Here is a 20191-nt window from a genome sequence, read left to right on the forward strand (position 1 = left end):
TGATAAGATACATTTAGTTTGTTTGGTTTAATGAAATATTAAAATGTTCATATATTGTTTCTATTTTTGGGGATTATTCGATGGAGAGTTTTTAAAATATGATAATTTTTTTAATGTTTTTTTCTGTTTTTAAAGAGAGTGTTTAATTTTTCAAAATATTCTACAATATTTGAGTTATTTTTTTAAATACTGCCAATTTTATTTTATTTAACTATTTGTATTGCTTAATCATGTTTCTATTTAAAGTTTGGTAAGGGATTCTATTTTTTATTCATGCATCATATATTACTAATTCGTAGGTATTGTAAGTTTAGTAAAAGCAATTAAATCTAATTTCGAGTGTGGTATTTTTATTATTTTTATTTAATGTAATCTATTTTTTAAATATTTTTTTATACTTATTGAATACTTATCTTTTGTTTTGGAAGGAAAAAAAATAGTTTATAACATTTAGGTATTTCCATTCCAAGACAAATTATTTCACAAATATGGCTTAGATTGTAGTGGGGATAGTACACATCCCCTCTTAAAGTTCAACATTTTCCCCAATGTGACTTAGATTGGAGTGGGAGTAGTTAATCTAAACCCCTCAAAGTCCAACACTTTCCTTAATGTGGCTTAGATTTGAGTAGTAACAGTGAATCTACCCCCTCAAAGTCCAAAGCTTTCCCCAGTGTGGCTTAGATTGGAGTGGGAATAGTAAATTTACCCCATCTAAGCCCAGCACGTTCCCTGATGTGGCTTAGATTGTAGTGGGAAAAGTAAATCTACAGCCTTCAAAGTCAATTGCTATTCCCGATGTGACATAGATTGGAGTGGAAATAACAAATCTACCCACCTCAAAACCCAATGCTTTCCCGGGTGTGGCTTAGCTTGGAGTGGGAATAGTAAATATACACTCCCTCAATGCCAAATGCCTTCCCCAATGTGGCTTGGACTGCAGTGGCAATAGTAAATCTGTGCCCCCACAAAGCATAAAGTTTCCCCAGTGTGGCTTGAATTGGAGTAGAGATAGTAAATCAACACCCCTCAAAGCATAAAATTTCCCCAGTGTGACATAGATTATAGTGGGAATAGTAAATCTACCCCCACAAACACAATTGCTTTTCCCAATGTGGCTTTGACTGAAATGGAAATAGGAACTTTACATCCCTCAATGCTCCTGCAGCACTCCAGCAGGACTAAAAAAATTGAAAACAGAGCAATATTTAGACAAAACACTAAAGGGGAACTCATTCATTCTCGTGGTTGGAAAATTTCTATGCTCAAACATAAAAGAGAATCACTCTTTTGTACAAAACACAATTTTTTTGGTTATGGAAATCCCACAGGACTATAAACAGAAAGCAACTACTATGTGTATCTCCTTTTGGTTCTTGTGTCCCACCTCCATACTACTGGACTTGTGGAGAGTTGGAAAAAAATAAAACCATCTATTAAGTTGAAAAATCATACCACACAACTTATAATTAGAAGGAAATACTGTAGATGACACTTATATCTAAGTATCCCGATAACATTTTACTTTATGTAGAAAAAAACACAAAGAGTAATTCAGAAAAAACAAAGATTAGAGTGACATTATAATTTGGTTAGACAATAGCATCTTGCATTATCTTAAAAAACAATAAAATTCACTGAAAATAGAGATGTTATGGTTAGGTATAGGTATAGGCAAATGGCTCTACCTTAAAAAAAACTAGAAATTCACTGGAAGAAACAAACATTAAAGCAACATTATAGTTAGGTGACAATGTGAGTCATAACAGGATTCATAACAGGGTGTTTTAGACAAAAAAAAACTGAAAATATGGTAAGCTCTCTTGGGGTTGTGTACTCAATCACACAGGAGCCTTACTGCGTTTCTTTTTAATGTTGCAGAGGGGCTGCTGCACTCACAGCAGCCCTCCTACATTAAAAAAAAATACAAACTAAAAGCATAGGACATCATGGGGATGCTCCTCCCAGTGAATAATAAATGAGCAGCTCCTTCTACTCATTTAATATTTTTATTTTATTTATACCAATATATATATATATATATATATATATTTTTTAGGTGTTCCAGTCCCACCCAGGATGGCATACGGCTACACTTCACTTACCCTTCGGGCCACAGGAGAAACCCCAAGGCCCCAGCAGGCCCTGCCTGCTTCACAGGCAGCAACCATTGTGGGTTTTGATGAAAACCACTCTATTTAATTATCCTGTGGGTGCCCACAATGCCTGCCTAGAAAACCTGCACTTTTGTTTATGTTGTTGGTTGTACATACCCCTCCCCTAAATTCAAATGTCGCCCCCAGGAAATGGACTGCCTGGGGACTCCCAGAGACTCAGGGAGGGGGTCATATGCACCAATTTGCTCAAATTGACATATCAGTCCGGCTGGGTTGGGTCCCCCGGGACCTCCTAAAAGCTCAGGTTTGAGGGGCACACACCCCTTCCCCTAAAAATAAATGCTGTCCTCCTAGGGCATTGCCCATCCTATAGGGCTTTTTTAATCAAAGGGTCCAATGTGAATTTGCAGTAAAATGTAAAAAAGAAAAAGGTTTTGGCCCCAGAGTGAGTTCCTCTGGGGCCACCCTTACCAGGTCAATGGAGGCACACCCGACCCCATATATGTTTTTTTAATTTTTTCAGGACATGGGAGTGAGGTCCAGAGTTAAAGAATGGCTCTTGGCACATCTTTCTTAATATGGTGGAAGCCAATCAGATGTTATTGCTATATCTGTCAGCTCTGCAGGTCCTCAGTGAGATGATATATACATATATTCTGAATCTTAATTCCTCAAAAACTACTTAACAGATTTACACCAAATCACAAAAGCAAGCTTCCTGGACCAAGACTGTTTTCGCCATAGCTTGGTCTAATTTTGCATGGGTATAATGTGTTCTGGGACCTCTCTTTTTCACAGTCCCGCTGGATGGATCACCCAGAAACTTTTCAGGAAGAAGCTAAAATAACGAGGAGAGATTTTTAAAAAAAAAAAGTTTTGTGCAAACTGCAACAAAGTTAATAGTTCATCACTGTAAAGGCAAAGGTTAAAGTGGAGCTATGGTTGACTTTCTTGTACATAAAAACTTCTCAGAGATCCACCTAAAAACATGTAGTTAAGGTTTCAAATTAAAACCGAGAAACCACTAAAATTCACAAGTTATGGTTAGGTTCACAATCCATAATTCACATAACAGCTTGCTATTTGATAGGATGTTAGAAATTGAGCCCTCCTCTTAAATCTCCCATTTCAGACAGATTTGACAAAGGGAGAAAATTTAAATTGGGGGTCAAAAATTATTTTATTTACTAATATATTGCAGCGCTATGGTGGAGGAGCGTAGCCCCCCGCCAGCAGCAGCAGCTGCAAAACTTTAAAAAAAAAAAAAAAAAACTATGTGCTGACAAGAACAAATGGAGGAGTGTACAGCACTCCCCTCAGTGCTCTTCTGTGTTTAGCCAGCCTTCCCAGACCGGTCAGGCACACATGCGCATTGTGCTCTCGCCAACCTGGCCCTGTGTTGACAGGTTGGAGAGAGCAGACAGAGGCTCCCAGTCTGCCTGGGAGAGCCAAGATGCTCCGGCCAATCCTAATGCTGCTTTCATTCTTTTAGCAGCATGAAAGCTGCGTTCTGATTGGCCGCAGGGCAGACTGGAAGCCTGTGACTGCAGTGGAGCCAGAACAGCGGCACGGCGGCAGGGAGTCAGGTAATTTAAAAAAAAAAATTATTATTCTGTTGCTCGTCAACCACCCCCATGTGCCACCCCTCCCCTTTTCCACGCTGCGAGTCGCGACTGAAATAATGGGTCCCATATAATGGACTGATGTGAAATATGGAAGAACGTTATATGTTTGCCTTACCATTAATATATGGAGTTTATTTGCAATCCGTAAACAGGTGACACAGTTCTGTGAGGGGGCAAAATGTGTCAATTTGCAAGTAAATTGCTGAATGCAATACACTGGCCAGATATTTTATTCATGGGCCATGTGTTAAAGGGTTTAAAGACCAAACTTTAGTAACAAAGACATAAAAAAGACAACAGGAACTTAATTCTTACGTGACAAAAAGGGGCTTTTATTTTTGAATGTAGGTCAATGGACAGTCTACAAAAGTCTTCAGTTTAAGGACTGGAACTCCTACAAAAGTCTTCAGTTTAAGGGCTGAAAACACATTAATAGTCAAGCTATTTTCAACTTTTAAGTCTTTCAATCCAACTAACATATTGTAACGCTAACTTCTTGAAAACTGATGAATGAGTTTGCTCTAAACCAAGCAACTGCATTTCCCTGAGTGAGGTTTTCAGTTGAATTCTGTTTGCTTTAATTCCCTTCAGGGTATCTTTCTGTAGAGAACAGCAAAGAAAATCCCCATGGAAAATGAAATGGAAATTGCACTTTTGGTACCCCCACTTTTTTTAATGGATCTGCCTGAAACTTGCAGTGAGGATCAAAAGTGGATGATTTTTTAAAATGTATGTCCTGCAGCTTCTTTAAATAGTCCCAAAGTTAATAGTAAAATAAAAAATGCCATTCTTTGCAGGCTAAGGACCTGATTATGAGTTGGGCAGTTCAACTGCCACAACTCTAATATGGCGGCGGTGAGGCAGCCGTCAAGGAAGCAGCCTCATCACTGTCGTATTACGATGTTTTTGCCAGCCAGCCCACTGGAAGCAGTGCAGTGGCATTGGCCTTGGGTCCCTCAAGGAGCCGAGGCCAATGCCGTGACACACAGCACCCTTGGAATGCCATAGCAGACAGTGCGCATTCCGAGGGTGCTTACTGCGGAGTCCCCTGCACTGCCCACAACATGGTCATGGGCAGTGCAGGGGCCCCCCAGTGGCCCCCAACACTGCCTTCCTGTCAGCCTTTTCATCGCAGAGACCCTGCTATGGAAAGGCTGGCAGAAAGCAATGTCATGATCAGCAAGGCGGTGCTGAACTCAGCACCAGCACGACTTTGACCACTGCCAACCAATCGGGATCCCTTATACCAGCAGAGGCGGCGGTCTCCTGGTAGTCTGACCACTAGGATTGTAATCTGGTGGTCAGAGGATCAGCAGTGCAGCGACCCGACTGCCACTGCAAGTTTGTCGGTCTGAGGACCGCCAAACTCGTAATGAGGCCCTAAATCATAACCCAAACCATCCTGTCAAACAGTACTGCAAGATTTTTTTTCCCACAAAGAGCATCCCCTAAATATGCATCATATAAAGTAAAAAGCATGAATGACACCATCCATCCATGTTGAAGGGCCATCTGTGGGTTTATGTTTTGATGACTGAATTATTTTTTCCTAGCTTGAGTCGTACCTATGTCTCATGGTACGTGTGTTGAAAGGTTCTCGAGTCTTGTTGGGATATATCAGTGTATTAACTTGGTCTACAGACATGCTCTAGTCATCAAAAGCAGGCTTGGATTCAACAAAACATAGATCCAAAACAAACAAGGAGATTGGTAAAACTTTGACAGATGGGGGATGTTATCGATCGTACTTCTTTCAGCTCTGAACCCATTCCAAACCACAGTAGCAATTTTAGATTTTCAGCCCTATCAGACAGCTCCTCTAACAAAATGAGGCAAAATATTTTGCCTTCATATCAATGAGGGCAATATGCCTGCGAATCCTTGGGACACTTTGATCAACTTATTTTTATTGTGGTTGAAGGATGGAGCCACTCCATGACACTGGAGCGCAGCTTATAAATATCAGTGGTTATACAACGTGATAAGCTGTGAGGCCCACAAACTGTGGTTCCTTTATGAACAGAGCTGCAGCTAGTCCTTTGGGGTTGAGGACACTATCTATTCCATCTTTATAGCTTACTTTGAGCACCTTGTCATTAGAGGTCCAAGTTTGATTTGACCGGATACTAACAGCAGTTAGTGAGATTGTTTGGTGAGACAGATACAGCCCCCTTACGTCCCAATCTGCCTTAGGCACACGAGTCTCTGCCACCTGATTTACCGGCTCTGCAAATTATTGATGTAATGGCAGAACTTTTTGGGATGTCGTGACTTGCCTATTCTGAAAATCTCTTGACATTGTTTCATCTTGTACCTACGTTTAGCATGTCCATTTAAATAGGATTCTCTGATGCTTTTCTGCAAGAGTCACTTTCGGGGCATTCGTTTAATTTAGGCCCAGTACTTGCTAGTGGACCTTTAGTGCTCTAAAATCCATTGAATATCATTGATTTATAGAGCTAGTGGCGGGCGTTAGAAGAGGAAACTGATTGTAGGCTCAGAAAAATGAAATGTTTAATACAAATGAAATTATCTCGGACTGTTGCTTTACTCTTCCTGCTTCTTTGTATACCAACATAGTTATTAACAGGTCTTTTAGTGCAATTTAGTGCTTTTTGATTTTTCGATGGCTCAAGCCTATTGCTATCAAAGTGTTCCCTCTATCCATTTTTAGCTGCATAGTGTCCACCTATATAGAGGTGTGTGACCTTAAAGTAGTAAGTGTGCAAAATCAACAAAAGGGGGGAAATTTGTCACGTTCTACTCTGCTTGATCTGGAAAGTAAGCACAACATACAGCTGGTAAAATAAACAAATAAATAAGTAAGTAAATAATAAATATTTCAAATCTCCAAACCTAATTTCTAGGTAATACAAGTCTACTTTGAGCTTTTCAATATCTTTTCATTAATTTGAGTGGGTCATGTACCTATATTATCAACATTGTTTCAATCAAGCTGGGGCCAAGCTCTGTTTTTATAACCTGTATATGGTGGTGCTTTTCTGAAGAGACAGAAGTTAAAACGCCTTCTACTGCTATGCCTCTTTTTGAATCCTTGACAGCAGGAACAGTGCAGTGAACATAACCAATGAAAAAAGGAGCCTATGCAACCCCCAGGTTTCTTGCAGGCAGATACAATCAAAGATTCTAACAAAGTCAGACTTCTTTATCACCCAATAACCATATGAATCTACCAACATTCCATGAGCACATCAAATGAATGTGGTTTATGATTATCATATCCTGGTCTGATCAAACAATTATGATATATATATATATATATATATATATATATATATATATATATATATATATATATACATATAGATAGCCATTGCAAAGGTATATCTTGCATGCATACAAAGTACTGTTGCTGAAATCGATTACAAACTCAGTTATGATGATGATATAGGTTCCACAACTCCCTCCATTCTTTCAAGAGAACTGGGATACAACAGTAATTGTAGACACCAGGGGGCATAATCCAGAATTTCCCCATCATCAGGAATTTGTAAATTTACAGATTGTGGGAAACCAACCCACAAGCTACAAAGAAAATAATCACTAATGGACTGGTAGCATACCTATAAGCTGATATGATATGTGAATCTGTAAAATTAATCAAATGTCTTTTGGGTAATAAGTACAACAATTATGCGATTCAGTGAAAAATAGGTCACCCACACAACAAATGAGGAGTTAATAGTGCATCATCAGCTTAAAATGTAACACAATGGTTTAGACAGGTATTAATTTCTATTTGTACATCTATTTTTCGTTTTAATATTTTATTACATCATTTCCAACAAGGAAAATAATACTGTAGCATATCAGGCTCTCATCAACCAGCGTGATGATCAGTATGCTATCTCACTTAAAGCAAAATATCTCAATCCTATACGGCCCGTGAAACGTCCTATAATACTGGCAAGATAAGGGAAATTATATCAATAGATAATTAATTTATTATTGTTGATACAGTTAATTCATGGTAATTGTTTTATATGCAATGGTTTTAATGAACATTGACAATGCCACTCCTTGAAACTAACGATACACTGTTCAATCCTAGATGTTCATGTAGCAGAGAACTTCCAGTTATTCTGTAAGGTTCCTAGTTCAACCATAAGATGCAGGATGATGCAAACAAGGCTGACACGTTTCATTCCAAAAGGAACTTCTTCAAGGCTGTGAAGGTTAAACAGTTGATCGGAAAATGTAGAATCATCAATTACCAATAGGATGAAAGTGACTAATAAGAGTAAAGGAATCAAAACTCGGTGATCATAATATCCTAGTTTGAGATTATGCAGAGGGAATGCCATGCAAGTTACAGGTGTGAATCTCTGGTGAAAAAAGTATCTACAGACTTGAAGGTGTAAAGTCAATATGGCTAATGTCAGTACATATATGCATCACTTAAAATACATTGGGAAAACTGAAAATGAAAAAGCATGGTTAGAACACATGTAATACCTACCTGAAGGGAAAACTGAACTAAGTAACACAGGTACAGTCAGAAGCATTCTTGAGATGTAACCTCACAGATTGCCAGACTTGTTCTATAAATCCTAGAAGATAACAGAAATTGTGTGTGCTACAGAAGCGAGAAATGGAAATAAAAATTGTCCCAAGGTCATTGCAAAAACCTTTCTGATTAAGTAATGAGACATTACCTAGTAAATAAGTGATACAGCAACAACCGGAATGAGGGTGTTAGAAGAATGTGAAAGGCGTCAGCATGGACATTGAAGGTATCCCAGCTGCCAAGCTGTAATGGCCCCTTCATGCAGCTAATGGAACATCAACCTATTGTGATGGAGTATCCCATCCGCTTAAGTCTAACTAAGACTCTTGGATGTGACTATAGCCTTAGAACCCGCCGTAGTGGGCTCTACCGGCTATTAAAGGCCCGCTCCCCGCGTTAAATGCCTGAGCCGAAGGCGACGGCATTTAACAAGGGAAAGGGCCTTTAATAGCTGGTAGAGCCCGCTACGGCGGGTTCTAAGGCTATTAGAACATTCTGCCACTCAGGGCAGAATGTTCTATTAAAAAAAAAAATGTTCACGGAGCCCGAGGGGATTAAAATCCCCTCGGGCTCCGTGAGGCTTTGTTCACAGCTGTTGCTGTGAACAAAGCGAACATTGGAATGTTGGCGCTGCGGGCTTTTACCGGCCAGTAAAAGCCTGCAGCACTCCATTGTTTTCAATGTAGCTACCAACATTCCAATGTTCTAATAGAGGTTTAAGACCTTAATGAAGAGTGTTTGTTGTGAAGTTATGGCATTATGCCAATCTGTATTGTTTGTGGCAAATTTAGGATTCATTCATCCAGGTTCGTCTGTTGTTTACTACATATACATGCAATTATTTAACGACTTCCAAAGTGCAATAACCTGCGGCAATAGGGCACTCTTTGGGTAGAGTTCTTCATGTGGCAACAGCCTCAGACAGAAACATGATGAAGAACAGAGCACTCTTTAGTTGGCACCAAACAAAGGTCTATTAGCATTGACTACAGTGAAGGCTCCTCTTACTTGAATTTTCCGAGCCAGGAGTCAGCAATGAGGGCTCCAAAAACCGGGGTGAAGTAGCATAGCCCAGAGAAGGCATGGTAGATGGTTGTGGAAAGATTTTCATCCCAGTGCAGAAAATTTAGGAAATATAAAGTGAGCACAGCTGAAAACAAAATAAATAATGAAACACATCTCAGTGCATAACTATTACAACATAGTACATCTATTACGGTAATCACAAGCTGATTGACATCCCAGCAAGAACATAAAGCTTGGACTTCCTCTACCGTCAGAGGCACAAATTTCATCAAGTAGTGCCTGGTGGAATTCTAACAGGGAAAACTGCATACAAGTGTTGCATTTCAGAAGGGGGTAAACGAGGTATTACTGTGTGAATCTCCATTTCAAAGTCCTAATATCATCTTTATTTACTCGGTACAGTATTACCTCCTTCAAATACTGATAGTATTGAGGCCCAGTCTATTTTCAGCATTCGGACTGGAAGAAAGGCATGAATCTCAAAAAGTTACTATCTATATGTGACTGTGAAGCTGATTAGAAAGGACCCAATTGACAGGATTTTTTTCAGTTTATGTCCCTGTGTCAACAAATTATTATTAATGACATGTGCCTAAAAATACTGCCATTCACTTTGTCTATGTGTGCATCGTCTAGGCAGGCTATCATAAATTAAATAATACTTAACTTTACATGGATGTATAGAAATGAGTGTTCGTATTTAAGAACCACAGGACAGCAAATTTGAAAAGAACCAAGAAAGAAAGTAAAGTCTTTAAGGTATTCAAAAAATACCTGAACTACATTACTACATGTATTTAAGTGATAAAAGTTCAGAAAATTGAACAAGCGGTAGAGCTAGTTAGGACAGTGCATGAATACCATAAACGTACTTTACGGCATGAGCAATGTACTCATTGGTCTGAATGAAAAGAGTGTGAAAAATCCAGTAGGTATATTATGCACATGCATAGACGTAGCTTACTCGTTTAGTAATGTACCACAATTAAGGGCAGATTTATCAACAATGTTCAGCAGTGCAAATGTCACAAAAACCGGTGCAAACCAGTTCAAAAGGTTGATAAGGTTACCTATTCACAACCTGCAATGCTATACACTAACCTACATGTGGAAGTTCAGCCTCCACCTCTCCTATCTTTTTCTGTGAGTTTCCCACCTCGACTGTGAAGTCACCTCACGTAAGTATGTTTTAGTAGTACATGTGGGAGAGAAACAGGGGAGAGGCTGGAAAATGAGGAATACTAACTAATAACTACTAAATGGGAGGGGTTTTGGGAGGAATAAGGAGGAGCTATGGGAAGGATAGGGATGGGACTAGGGTGGAATATGCACCAGCCCACAAAAGAGGTAGGGGCATATTTACTAACATTTCACACAAAGCAGGGCAGTAAGCAAAGTTTCTGCGCTGTGTTGCATGAAAGAGAGAGGGCAGTAATGCTCTATAGATCCAAAGATATGGAGCATTTCTGCTCTCTCCTCGTGCTGGCGTACCTCAGGCAGTTTAGCACCAACACAGGTACCCATGCACCATGGTATACCTTCCTGCACAAAAACAACCTCTCAAGGCATTTCCTCTTTCTCTGTGTGCTGCTGATTGCAGCACACGTAGAAAGAGAAAATAGCGAGGAGAAAAAAAGATTTTTTCACCTCCTTAGGCCATCTAGCCCAGGTTTACAAACCTTTGTAAATCTTGGATTTGCATGAAAACCATGGGTGGATGCATGAAAACAACCATGTTCAACCCAATGAACTGTAACGCAATGCAATACAGGCCTCTGCATTGTGTTACATTTTATTTACAAAGTCACACAAGGCAGTGCAAATCGCCGCCTTGAATGGCTTTGTAGATAGCTACTAGCATTTTGCGATATGCCACAAAAGTGTTGCAACCATGATGCAAAACATTAGTAAATATGCCCCTAATTCCACTGCTATTCATGTCTAAAGTCACTACAGCCAAAAGGGACTGACAACTGTAGTAATTGTAGTTCAGCTCAAGCCTGAATATATACGAATATGTGTGTATTTGTGTTAAAAATAATGATTAGTATATTTTACATTATTCCTATAACTTTTTTAATTTTAAAATAAACGTAACTTTAATTGTGTTTAAAATTAATTTAATTAGTTTATATAAATTCTATTCATAATTTAGACATTTTACTGTGGATGGGTTTTTATTGGTATTTAAAAAGTATTTTATTAAATACATTTAAATGAATTTAATATTTAATTCTAAATTAAGCTAATAGTGTTGAAGCTTTTTTTATTTTCTTCTACATTTAAATTAGATATATTAAATTACATTTCCATTCATATTTATATTAAAAAAGTAATAAACCTTCCCCCAGTGCTTTACCAAAAGGAGATCTCTACCCTGGTGGGGGAGTCCATCACCTATCTGTAAAAAGTTGCAAATAGTAACTTTACATTTGTAAATTAAGCTTTTTGTGCTGGAATGTAGCCCTGAAAGTAACATAAATAATGCTTTGTTTTAATTTATATTAAGGGTTCATCCCTTTGGTTCGTAAATTGGCATTGCCACACTACTCCCCCTGTTTTTTTAAGCAAAGCACTGCATTGTAACAAGGATAGACAGTGTGTTGCACCAAAATATGTGTGCTCTTTCAGGCAAGTTTTAACCTCTCTCTCCTCCTTGAGCAGTAACTTGTGTTGCTGTGCTTCATTGTGCTATAAATAAGTAAATCTCTTACAAGTGTGAGTCAAGTACTTATAACTCAGTGCAACTATTTGTGTTTTTCTGTGCACTGCCTCTGACAATACCATGTCAAAACCGTTGGCATCAAGTCTTGAAAGACCACAGCAAGTGTTGGTGTTAGTCAGGTCTGAAGTATGATATTGTTACACAAACAACCAGTGGAAGTACACACTAGAAGAAAATTTAAAAAACACAAAATTGGGCTTTCATCCCATTGAGTACAGTTCCTTGATTGAAAACCTAACTCATGCAACACATTTTTGACTTAGAGAAAGTTGTTATATTTTGTTGCAGGCCTCTCTTTGTATTTTCTTGTTACAGGAAACTCTCTAGGGTAGTTCAAACTCTCTAGGGTAGTTCAAACTCTCTAGGGTAGTTCGCTGCCCCATGGTTCCCTCATGAGTTTCCATGGGCAAGTGTCAGATTACCTTCTCAGATATCAGAATGGTGTACCCTTTTCCACTGCTCGTATTTGTAACAGAATACAAAGTTACTTATTTCCGGTATGTTTTCTACTGGTGGAATAGAGTTGTCAAAGACATTCTTTCTTGGTAATTGTTTTATGAGGTTTTAAGGGGCTTTTGTTATTCATTATTTTCCTATAATGCTGCTGCTCGCCAAAGTACATTAAGAAAACCTTGACTAACCTGCTATAAGTATTTGTTATATCCAGACCTTGATGGTCTTGTACACCTTTTATACAGCTCATTGTCCAGCACTGTCACTGGAGGCAATGACCTCCATTCTTCTGGGGGAGAGCTGCCATCATACTTAAAGCTCTAAAGGCAGGGATTGCTGTGCCTTCAGTGAAGCTGCTGCTGCAGTGGGTCCTGTCCACTGAAGGCACAGAAGGCACAGAAGTTTTGCCAAGCCGATGCCACACTCAATACCCCCACTTGGTGGTTTGTTTTGCTTTCAAGAAGCATATTCCTAAAAACAATAGCCCTGACATGCATGGAGCACTCTATAACTTTTCATTTTCCACACTCATGATTTAGTGCCAACATACTTCTGATGGCAGTCCTAGGTAGGGGAAAAGAGTGATGATCTTCACCCAAATTGATCTCACAGTTCTGTGATGGATGGTCTATGAGGTCAAAGGTTTACACTTACAGAGCTGATGCTTAGCTGGTGTAAATACAGTGAATTGACCCAACTCTAAATAGAATCAGAGAACTGTGAGTTTGGTGGGGTGGTGCTAACAGTGGGCCAATTTCTATATGAAGCCCTCTGTGAACCAGTGGAAACAAATTTCTTCTATATATGAAATCTTCCTAGATGTATCTTTTCTTTTGCCAACCACCAGTAACATAGCTGCATCTTTGCCATTCTAGTTTCCATGTGATTTTGTAAGGGATCTCCATTATAAGAAAGCTGTGGAGTCCCACATGGGTGGTTCAATATTTTTAAAGTTCGATGTCGATAAATGTAAATTGAGTACCTTCCATATACCATGTGAATTAATTATACAGAATCTTGTGGTGTAGACAAAATGCTTGAGACTAACTCTACAGAATAAATAGTGTGAAATGTCTCTATGATATTCTGATATGATGGCCTGAGAGTGCATTTGCAGATCATATTTATAATTATTAAGTGATTTGAAGGTAATCACAGAATACAGTTTCCATATTATGGGTGTCATTACTTGCAATTACATTATATAAAGGACATATTCATGCTTTTATGTATGAGCCTTGTAATGCAGAAAAACTGAGTGTTTGAATGTCTCTGCTTCAAAGACTCCAATATGAAGGACTAGCAGAGTCAGACATGCAATGTGTACTGATATGACTCAATGCAGTCAAGTTGTACACAGAGATGGGGTGGGCCAAGTAGTTAGGTACAGGGATGCAGATGATGACTCTATAAAGAGCCAGTAGTCTGTTCAGTGACAGCCCCTGGGTGGGAGGAGGTGGTAATACTGTTGCAGTTCAGATAGCATTTTAATGTATGATTGATAATGGAACCTTTAGGCTTCTCCTGCCTGAACTTTGATACTTTTCTGCTGTCTTGAGTGTGTGATTCAGTATATCCCAGAAAGTTGCCTCTATCTTATCTGAATTTCTTCCAGCTGCTGTTTTTCGTTTAAACCTCCTTGAGCTGCTAAAGGAGTGATTCCTTGTCTGCCGAAAGTTGGGTTGTCAGTTTTTCCAAGTACTTGAGCCCTCTGCCACAAAGGCTTTCTGTTCTGGCTGTAGGCCAAGGCAGAGATTATGGGGGTCATTCTGACCCCCGCGGGCGGCAGAAGCCGCCCGCCTGGCGGGAACCGCCAGAAGACCGTACCGCGGTCAAAAGACTGCGGCGGTCATTCTGACTTTCCCGCTGGGCTGGCGGGCGACCGCCAAAAGGCCGCCCGCCCGCCCGCCCAGCGGGAAAGCCCCAGCAACGAGGAAGCCGGCTCCGAATGGAGCCGGCGGAGTTGCTGGTGTGCGACGGGTGCAGTTGCACCCGTCGCGATTTTCAGTGTCTGCCAAGCAGACACTGAAAATCTTAATGGGGCCCTGTTAGGGGGCCCCTGCAGTGCCCATGCCAGTGGCCCCACAACACCCGTTCCCGCCATCCTGTTTCTGGCAGTGAAAACCGCCAGAAACAGGATGGCGGGAAGGGGGCGGAATCCCCATGGCGGCGCTGCTTGAAGCGCCGCCGTGGAGGATTCCCTGGGGCCGCGGGAAACCAGTGGGAAACCGCTGGTTTCCCTTTTCTGACCGCGGCGGTCAGAATGGCCCCAGAAGCACCGCCAGCCTGTTGGCGGTGCTTCCGCGGTCGTTGGCCCTGGCGGTCCATGACCGCCAGGGTTAGAATGACCCCCTATGTGTTTACACTTGAGCTTCAGGTACACTCTTGCTGCCATGTGTTGTAGACTATACAAGTTTTCATTTATGGCCCTTCGAGCCAATGAATATGGTGTTGTAGTAATGTAGCCTAGAATCAGTGTCGAGGCAGTTATGATTCATGTTTTCTGAGCATAGTATTGACATGGGTTATGATGTTTGGAGCTGAATCAAGCCAGATATGCAAGTCCGTGGTTTTGGTTGCTTGAAACGGTTCCAGACACTGTTTGTACCTTGTTACATGTACCTTTTTTGAAGGTTCATGCAGAATTGTCTCGCTTGCATTCGTAAACATGTTTCAAGCTGTATAACATATCTGTCTGCAATAATCCACCTCTCTATCGAGAGTGGATCTCAGTATTCCCTGCATATAGTGGGGACAGTAAGGGAATGTCACAACAAGTTGAGCTAGTGGGTATAGTTAAGCATTGAAGGAAAAATGATCCATTATGAATCCTGTGGAGTTCTATAGGTAAGCCTTACGTTATTTGAATATGCCAATTTAATTTTAATTTATGAACTTTTACAAGAAAGGTTCTGCCAATGTCAGGGCCATATCAGCCTTATCAGCCAGTAATGGAGACACTCGGGCAGGATTATAGCAATGCCTCAAGGGCAAAAGGGGAATTTGCACCCATTTTTTGTTCCTTCTGCAATTAAAGAAAATGCCACAGACAACTGCACAGACCCTTGAGCAGTACCCATCACCAGGTTTCATGTTGATACCAGCACATTTTAAGCGGTGTTCCTTAATTTGCATTAAGGCGTGATTACATGCATAAGAGAAAACACCTCTGCTGTTCCGTTTGCACCATATCACTTAAGAAGCACATGGGTAAAGGAGCAAATGGGTTCTCAGAAGGCACATTAACTGTGCATCACCTATGAAGTTAGCAAAGTTACTGCGACTCCTCTTGATGCTCTTGGGTGAGGGACAGTGGGATCCCAGGGAGCACGAGGTATCTCCCAGGCAGGTAGGCAAGTCTCACATTGTACTGGCCTATTTGGAGGGGGAACCCTTTATCCTATTTGAGCAGTGTCTCTAACCCTCTTTTAAACCATGCTTGCCCTCCTACCATGAGCTATGTGTCCTATTGTGAAAGAAGAGCACTGCTCCCAGCTCAGGGTATTTTGTCATAGTTACAGCCTGCACTGGATACAATTAATGAAGGTACACAAACAGCTCAGACCTGGAACATGCATCCGACCATATAAAATGTCTCATATTGGCTCACAATATTGCAGTTGACAGTTTGTGGATAGGGCAATGGATAGGTTTTACCCAAAGCAGTGACAATGTATATCAGTACCACTCTGTCCCTCCTACACGGCTGAACATGATAGGTAGCTTTAGATGGAGAATGTTACAAACCTGCAACTACTCCATGAGGTGTTTTTCCCTACCTTTAAGGTTCTTGCTTGGAATGGATAGATTAGATATCAGCAAGTAGTTAGCCTGGTATGCTGGACTGGCACTGGATTTTCCAATACTTCATCTTTTATTCTGATATTTTAGAAGGCCAGAGGTTCTACCCTGAACAGGTCAGCATTAATCGATGAAATGATACTGGTGTGCTAGTTAAATTCTTGGCCCCCGATAAGGAGCACATCCAGTTTGACTGGCTAGTTAGTTCTTGATGTTCCACACTTTCATCTCCATTTGGAAAGTGCTAGTCAGTTTGAGGACTCAGAAAAAAACGTATTGCACATTTCAAAGAATAAAGAGAGTCTGATTTTCACTAACATTTGCACTTATTATTTTTTGTTTTGAACAAAATTTGGAAGCCATCATAACTTTGGTCTGATACTAATGGGATATATTTTTTTGGTGACTGATTAACTATTGAGCAAGCTGTCTTACAATGTTTATACAGATTTCAGGCCTATTTGTTTTTGGAAATTGTTCTATACATCAATACTTACCAATCTGCATATGTACTTCACACCTGTTTATAAAAGCAGTGTTCTAACTCACACTTCATGAAATGAGCAAAGACAAGCTGAAAATCTCTAATCACCACCAAAACTTTGCGAAACACATTCCAGCTTCTTTTTGATCCTGAAAAAATGATTGATATAAAAAATAATCCAATTGATTATTTCCATTTGAAGGATTGGGTCAATTATTCACTGTTATTAAGTAGTAGGTGGTAGAGCTAGATTTGTCTTTCAAGTAGCAGGGAGCTGTGGTTTCCAAATTTGCTTTTTTATCGAAGGTCTCTAAGAAGAATACAACCTTTTTTAGTCATTCCCTCAGAGAGCAGTGCTAGTTGACGCCTTCATCCATTGCTCAGTTTTGGTACCTCAATTTACTTGGGAATTATTAACACATCAATTGTGAAGTTACAAAATATATAGAAGAGGGCAACTAGAACATTGCTGGGCCTTGCAAAAGTTGCTCATTTGTAGGAACACGTCACAAATTACACGGGTTAAGAGACCTGCATCATGCTCAAACAAATGTGTACCGACCAGTCTAAAATGTTTACTCACGTGCCTTGTTAAGGTTCACAACTAAACATGTTGATAATTTCCAGGATCAAACATGGGAAACTGGGTGGTAGAGCAATCAGCACTCATAGTGAGGTACTCAGAAACAAACTCATGCCTTTTCAAATTCAAACAGTAGGTGCACCATCTAAGAATTCAGAGGAAATGTAAGAAATTCCTGGTGTCTTCTTAATTCTGTTGACTATCGCCCATGGCAATCCTCTGTAGCTCCAAGACACCTATTCCAGGGTATGTGCTACACAGACTTTATGGCATAATAATCAGGCAGATGGAGTCGCTATTCTACCAGCTATCCATCTATCATCCAAGGCTGAGAATCATTCCCCTTCACTTTACGATTTGGATTGACTATCTGCTTCTCATGCAATGATGATCCAGAATGGTCGGGCTTTGTTAACAATTACGATGTCTATTTATTTCAGGAAACCTGGGCTGTGGAATTGTACCATCTAGAGGGTTTTACGTCTTATTTCTCTCCTGCCCAATCGGCTACTAGAGGATTTGGCAGATGCATAGGAGGACTTATGATCTCATTGAATAATAGGCTTGATTGCGATCATTCTGTGATTGAATTTAACTCTCATGATTTGTTGGGTATACAGCTCACAATTTGTCCTGGCTTTAGGTTAACTGTATTAAATGTATATGCAAGGTCTGTTTCACGTACTTCTGAATCTGAGATACTCACACAACTGCCTGAGTTTGTAGAGTCCTTAGATCCTTCAGATTTTTTGATGATTGCAGGTGATTTTAACTGTTCTTTTGTACCTGATGGCACTGTTATTACCTTAATTAGTGAGGAAGATGAATTATGGGTTATCCCTCAACCCAAGGAAATGGTTCCCTCTCCTGCATCGTGTGTATCTATGCAGTTGGCCTCACTCTGTTTAAAATATGGTTTGAGAGAATGCAACGGTCGCACTAGATCTGATCTAAATCGTGCTCTTACATTTAAGCGAGGGCTTTCTTTTAGCACTATTGATTACATTCTGGTGGATATCAGGCTTTGGTCAAGTACACTAGATATGGAAATCCTTTCTCGCCATGACAGTGATCATAATCCCTTGAGTCTTGTATTAACCAACCAAGCTTTTCCAAAAACGCGACACACAGAGATTACTAATGTTCCAATCCCTCGACTGAATCATAGACGAACTTGTGTTAGCTGGCAAAATGTGGCAGCAAATCCATATAAGATTAGGGATATTTATTTATCATTTCTAAATCTCGTTTCGGTTTTTGGGGAACAAGAGGTCTCTACTATACCTATTCTGACAATTCATATAGAATTGGTGGATACCATACGGGGTATTTTCTATAAAGAAACTGTCCTAAAGCGGTCACCTGATATCATCTCTTCTAACGAATGGTATAACAAGGATTGCGCTCTAGCAAGATCTAATTTAAAAGAAGCATTAAAAAACCTCATTCAAGAAGATATTGTGGATGCTAGATCTAAATATGCCAAGGCCCTGAAGCAAGCAAAAAAAAGCTGGGAAGACAGAATCTGTCAGAGGTTATTGGTTGCAGTTAAAAACAAGGATGATTGTTCTTTTTGGAGACTGCTGGCTTGCAGATCGAGAGGGGGAAATGACTCCATCAGCTCATATATTCAACCTGATAGATGGGTGACCCATTTCTCTGAAATGTATGCCTATCCTGTATTGCATGACCCTAAGGTTATCAGATATGATGATGATGTAGCTTCTACAAATAGCTCCTCTGAGAGCATTGCCTTTTCTATAGCTGAAACAACTTATGCTATTAATTCTCTGAGGCCAGCTAAAGCCCCTGGTCCTGATAAGATACCTGGGGATCTGTTTAAATCTGAGCCCACTATATGGGCATGGTATATCAATTTATAGTCCAATGCCATAGCAGCAGGTGGTCCCATTCCTGATTCATGGCGTGGTGCAGAAATAATCCCTGTTTACAAGAAAGGCGATGTAGGTTTGCCAGCGAACTATCGACCGATTAGCCTTATTGATATTCTCCAAAAGATCTTTGCGAAACAAATTTTGGCCAGATTTACGGAATGGGTTTTGAAGAACCAGATTTTATCCCCTCTACAGGCTGGATTTCGTTCAAAAACTAACACTATGGACCAAGTCTTTAGGTTGTCACTATTATTCTGGAAATATGTCACCTTAGCCAGACAGAAATTATATGCGGCCTTTGTAGACCTGAGATCTGCTTTTGATCTTGTGCCAAGAAAGAAACTGTGGGGAGTTCTGAACAAAATTGGTACCCCAGAGAATTTAGTACATTTAATTCAAAGATTGCACAAGAATACTTATGCACAAGTAAGATTGGGTAACCAGGGGGAACTCACTGACAGAATAGATATCAGGAGAGGGGTACGACAGGGTTGTGTCCTTGCTCCGACTCTTTTCATCTTGTTCATCAATGAGGTAGTGCAAGTTATTATTAATTGCCAAAATGATGCGCCCTCTTTGAATAACACAAAAATCCCGATTCTGCTATTCGCTGATGATTCTCTCTTGATCTCCCGAACACCGATGGGCCTACAGGTATTAATGGATAGGTTTAGCTTGTTTTGTGATGACTTTGGGTTGGAGCTTAATCACACCAAAACTAAAGTTATGACCATGGGACGTGGTCCCACCAAACGATATACCATCCTTCACAAAGGGACTAGATTGAGTAAGGTTTGCTCCATTGATTATCTGGGGGTCAGAATTAGTAAGGATATGCAGTGGGAGGCCCAGATTAATAAAAGCTCAGCCCTTCTGGCACATAGATCTGGGGCAATTCTGCACTTCCACAAGTCGACTATCGAGAGAGTAGTCACTCCAGCAGTAAAAATTTAT

General features: G+C 40.1%; 1 protein-coding gene across 1 annotated transcript in view; it reads right to left on the bottom strand.

Moving 5' to 3' along the window:
- SLC15A2 (solute carrier family 15 member 2) overlaps window positions 1-20191 on the bottom strand; it is a 429960-nt gene that overhangs the window by 322072 nt on the left and 87697 nt on the right. Inside the window, exon 4 of the mRNA XM_069224674.1 lies at window positions 9279-9420. Coding sequence (XP_069080775.1) covers window positions 9279-9420 — 142 coding nt within the window. The remainder of the gene's footprint in view (window positions 1-9278; window positions 9421-20191) is intronic.

This window comes from Pleurodeles waltl, chromosome 3_1, assembly GCF_031143425.1.
Source record: "Pleurodeles waltl isolate 20211129_DDA chromosome 3_1, aPleWal1.hap1.20221129, whole genome shotgun sequence".
Taxonomy (NCBI): domain Eukaryota; kingdom Metazoa; phylum Chordata; class Amphibia; order Caudata; family Salamandridae; genus Pleurodeles; species Pleurodeles waltl.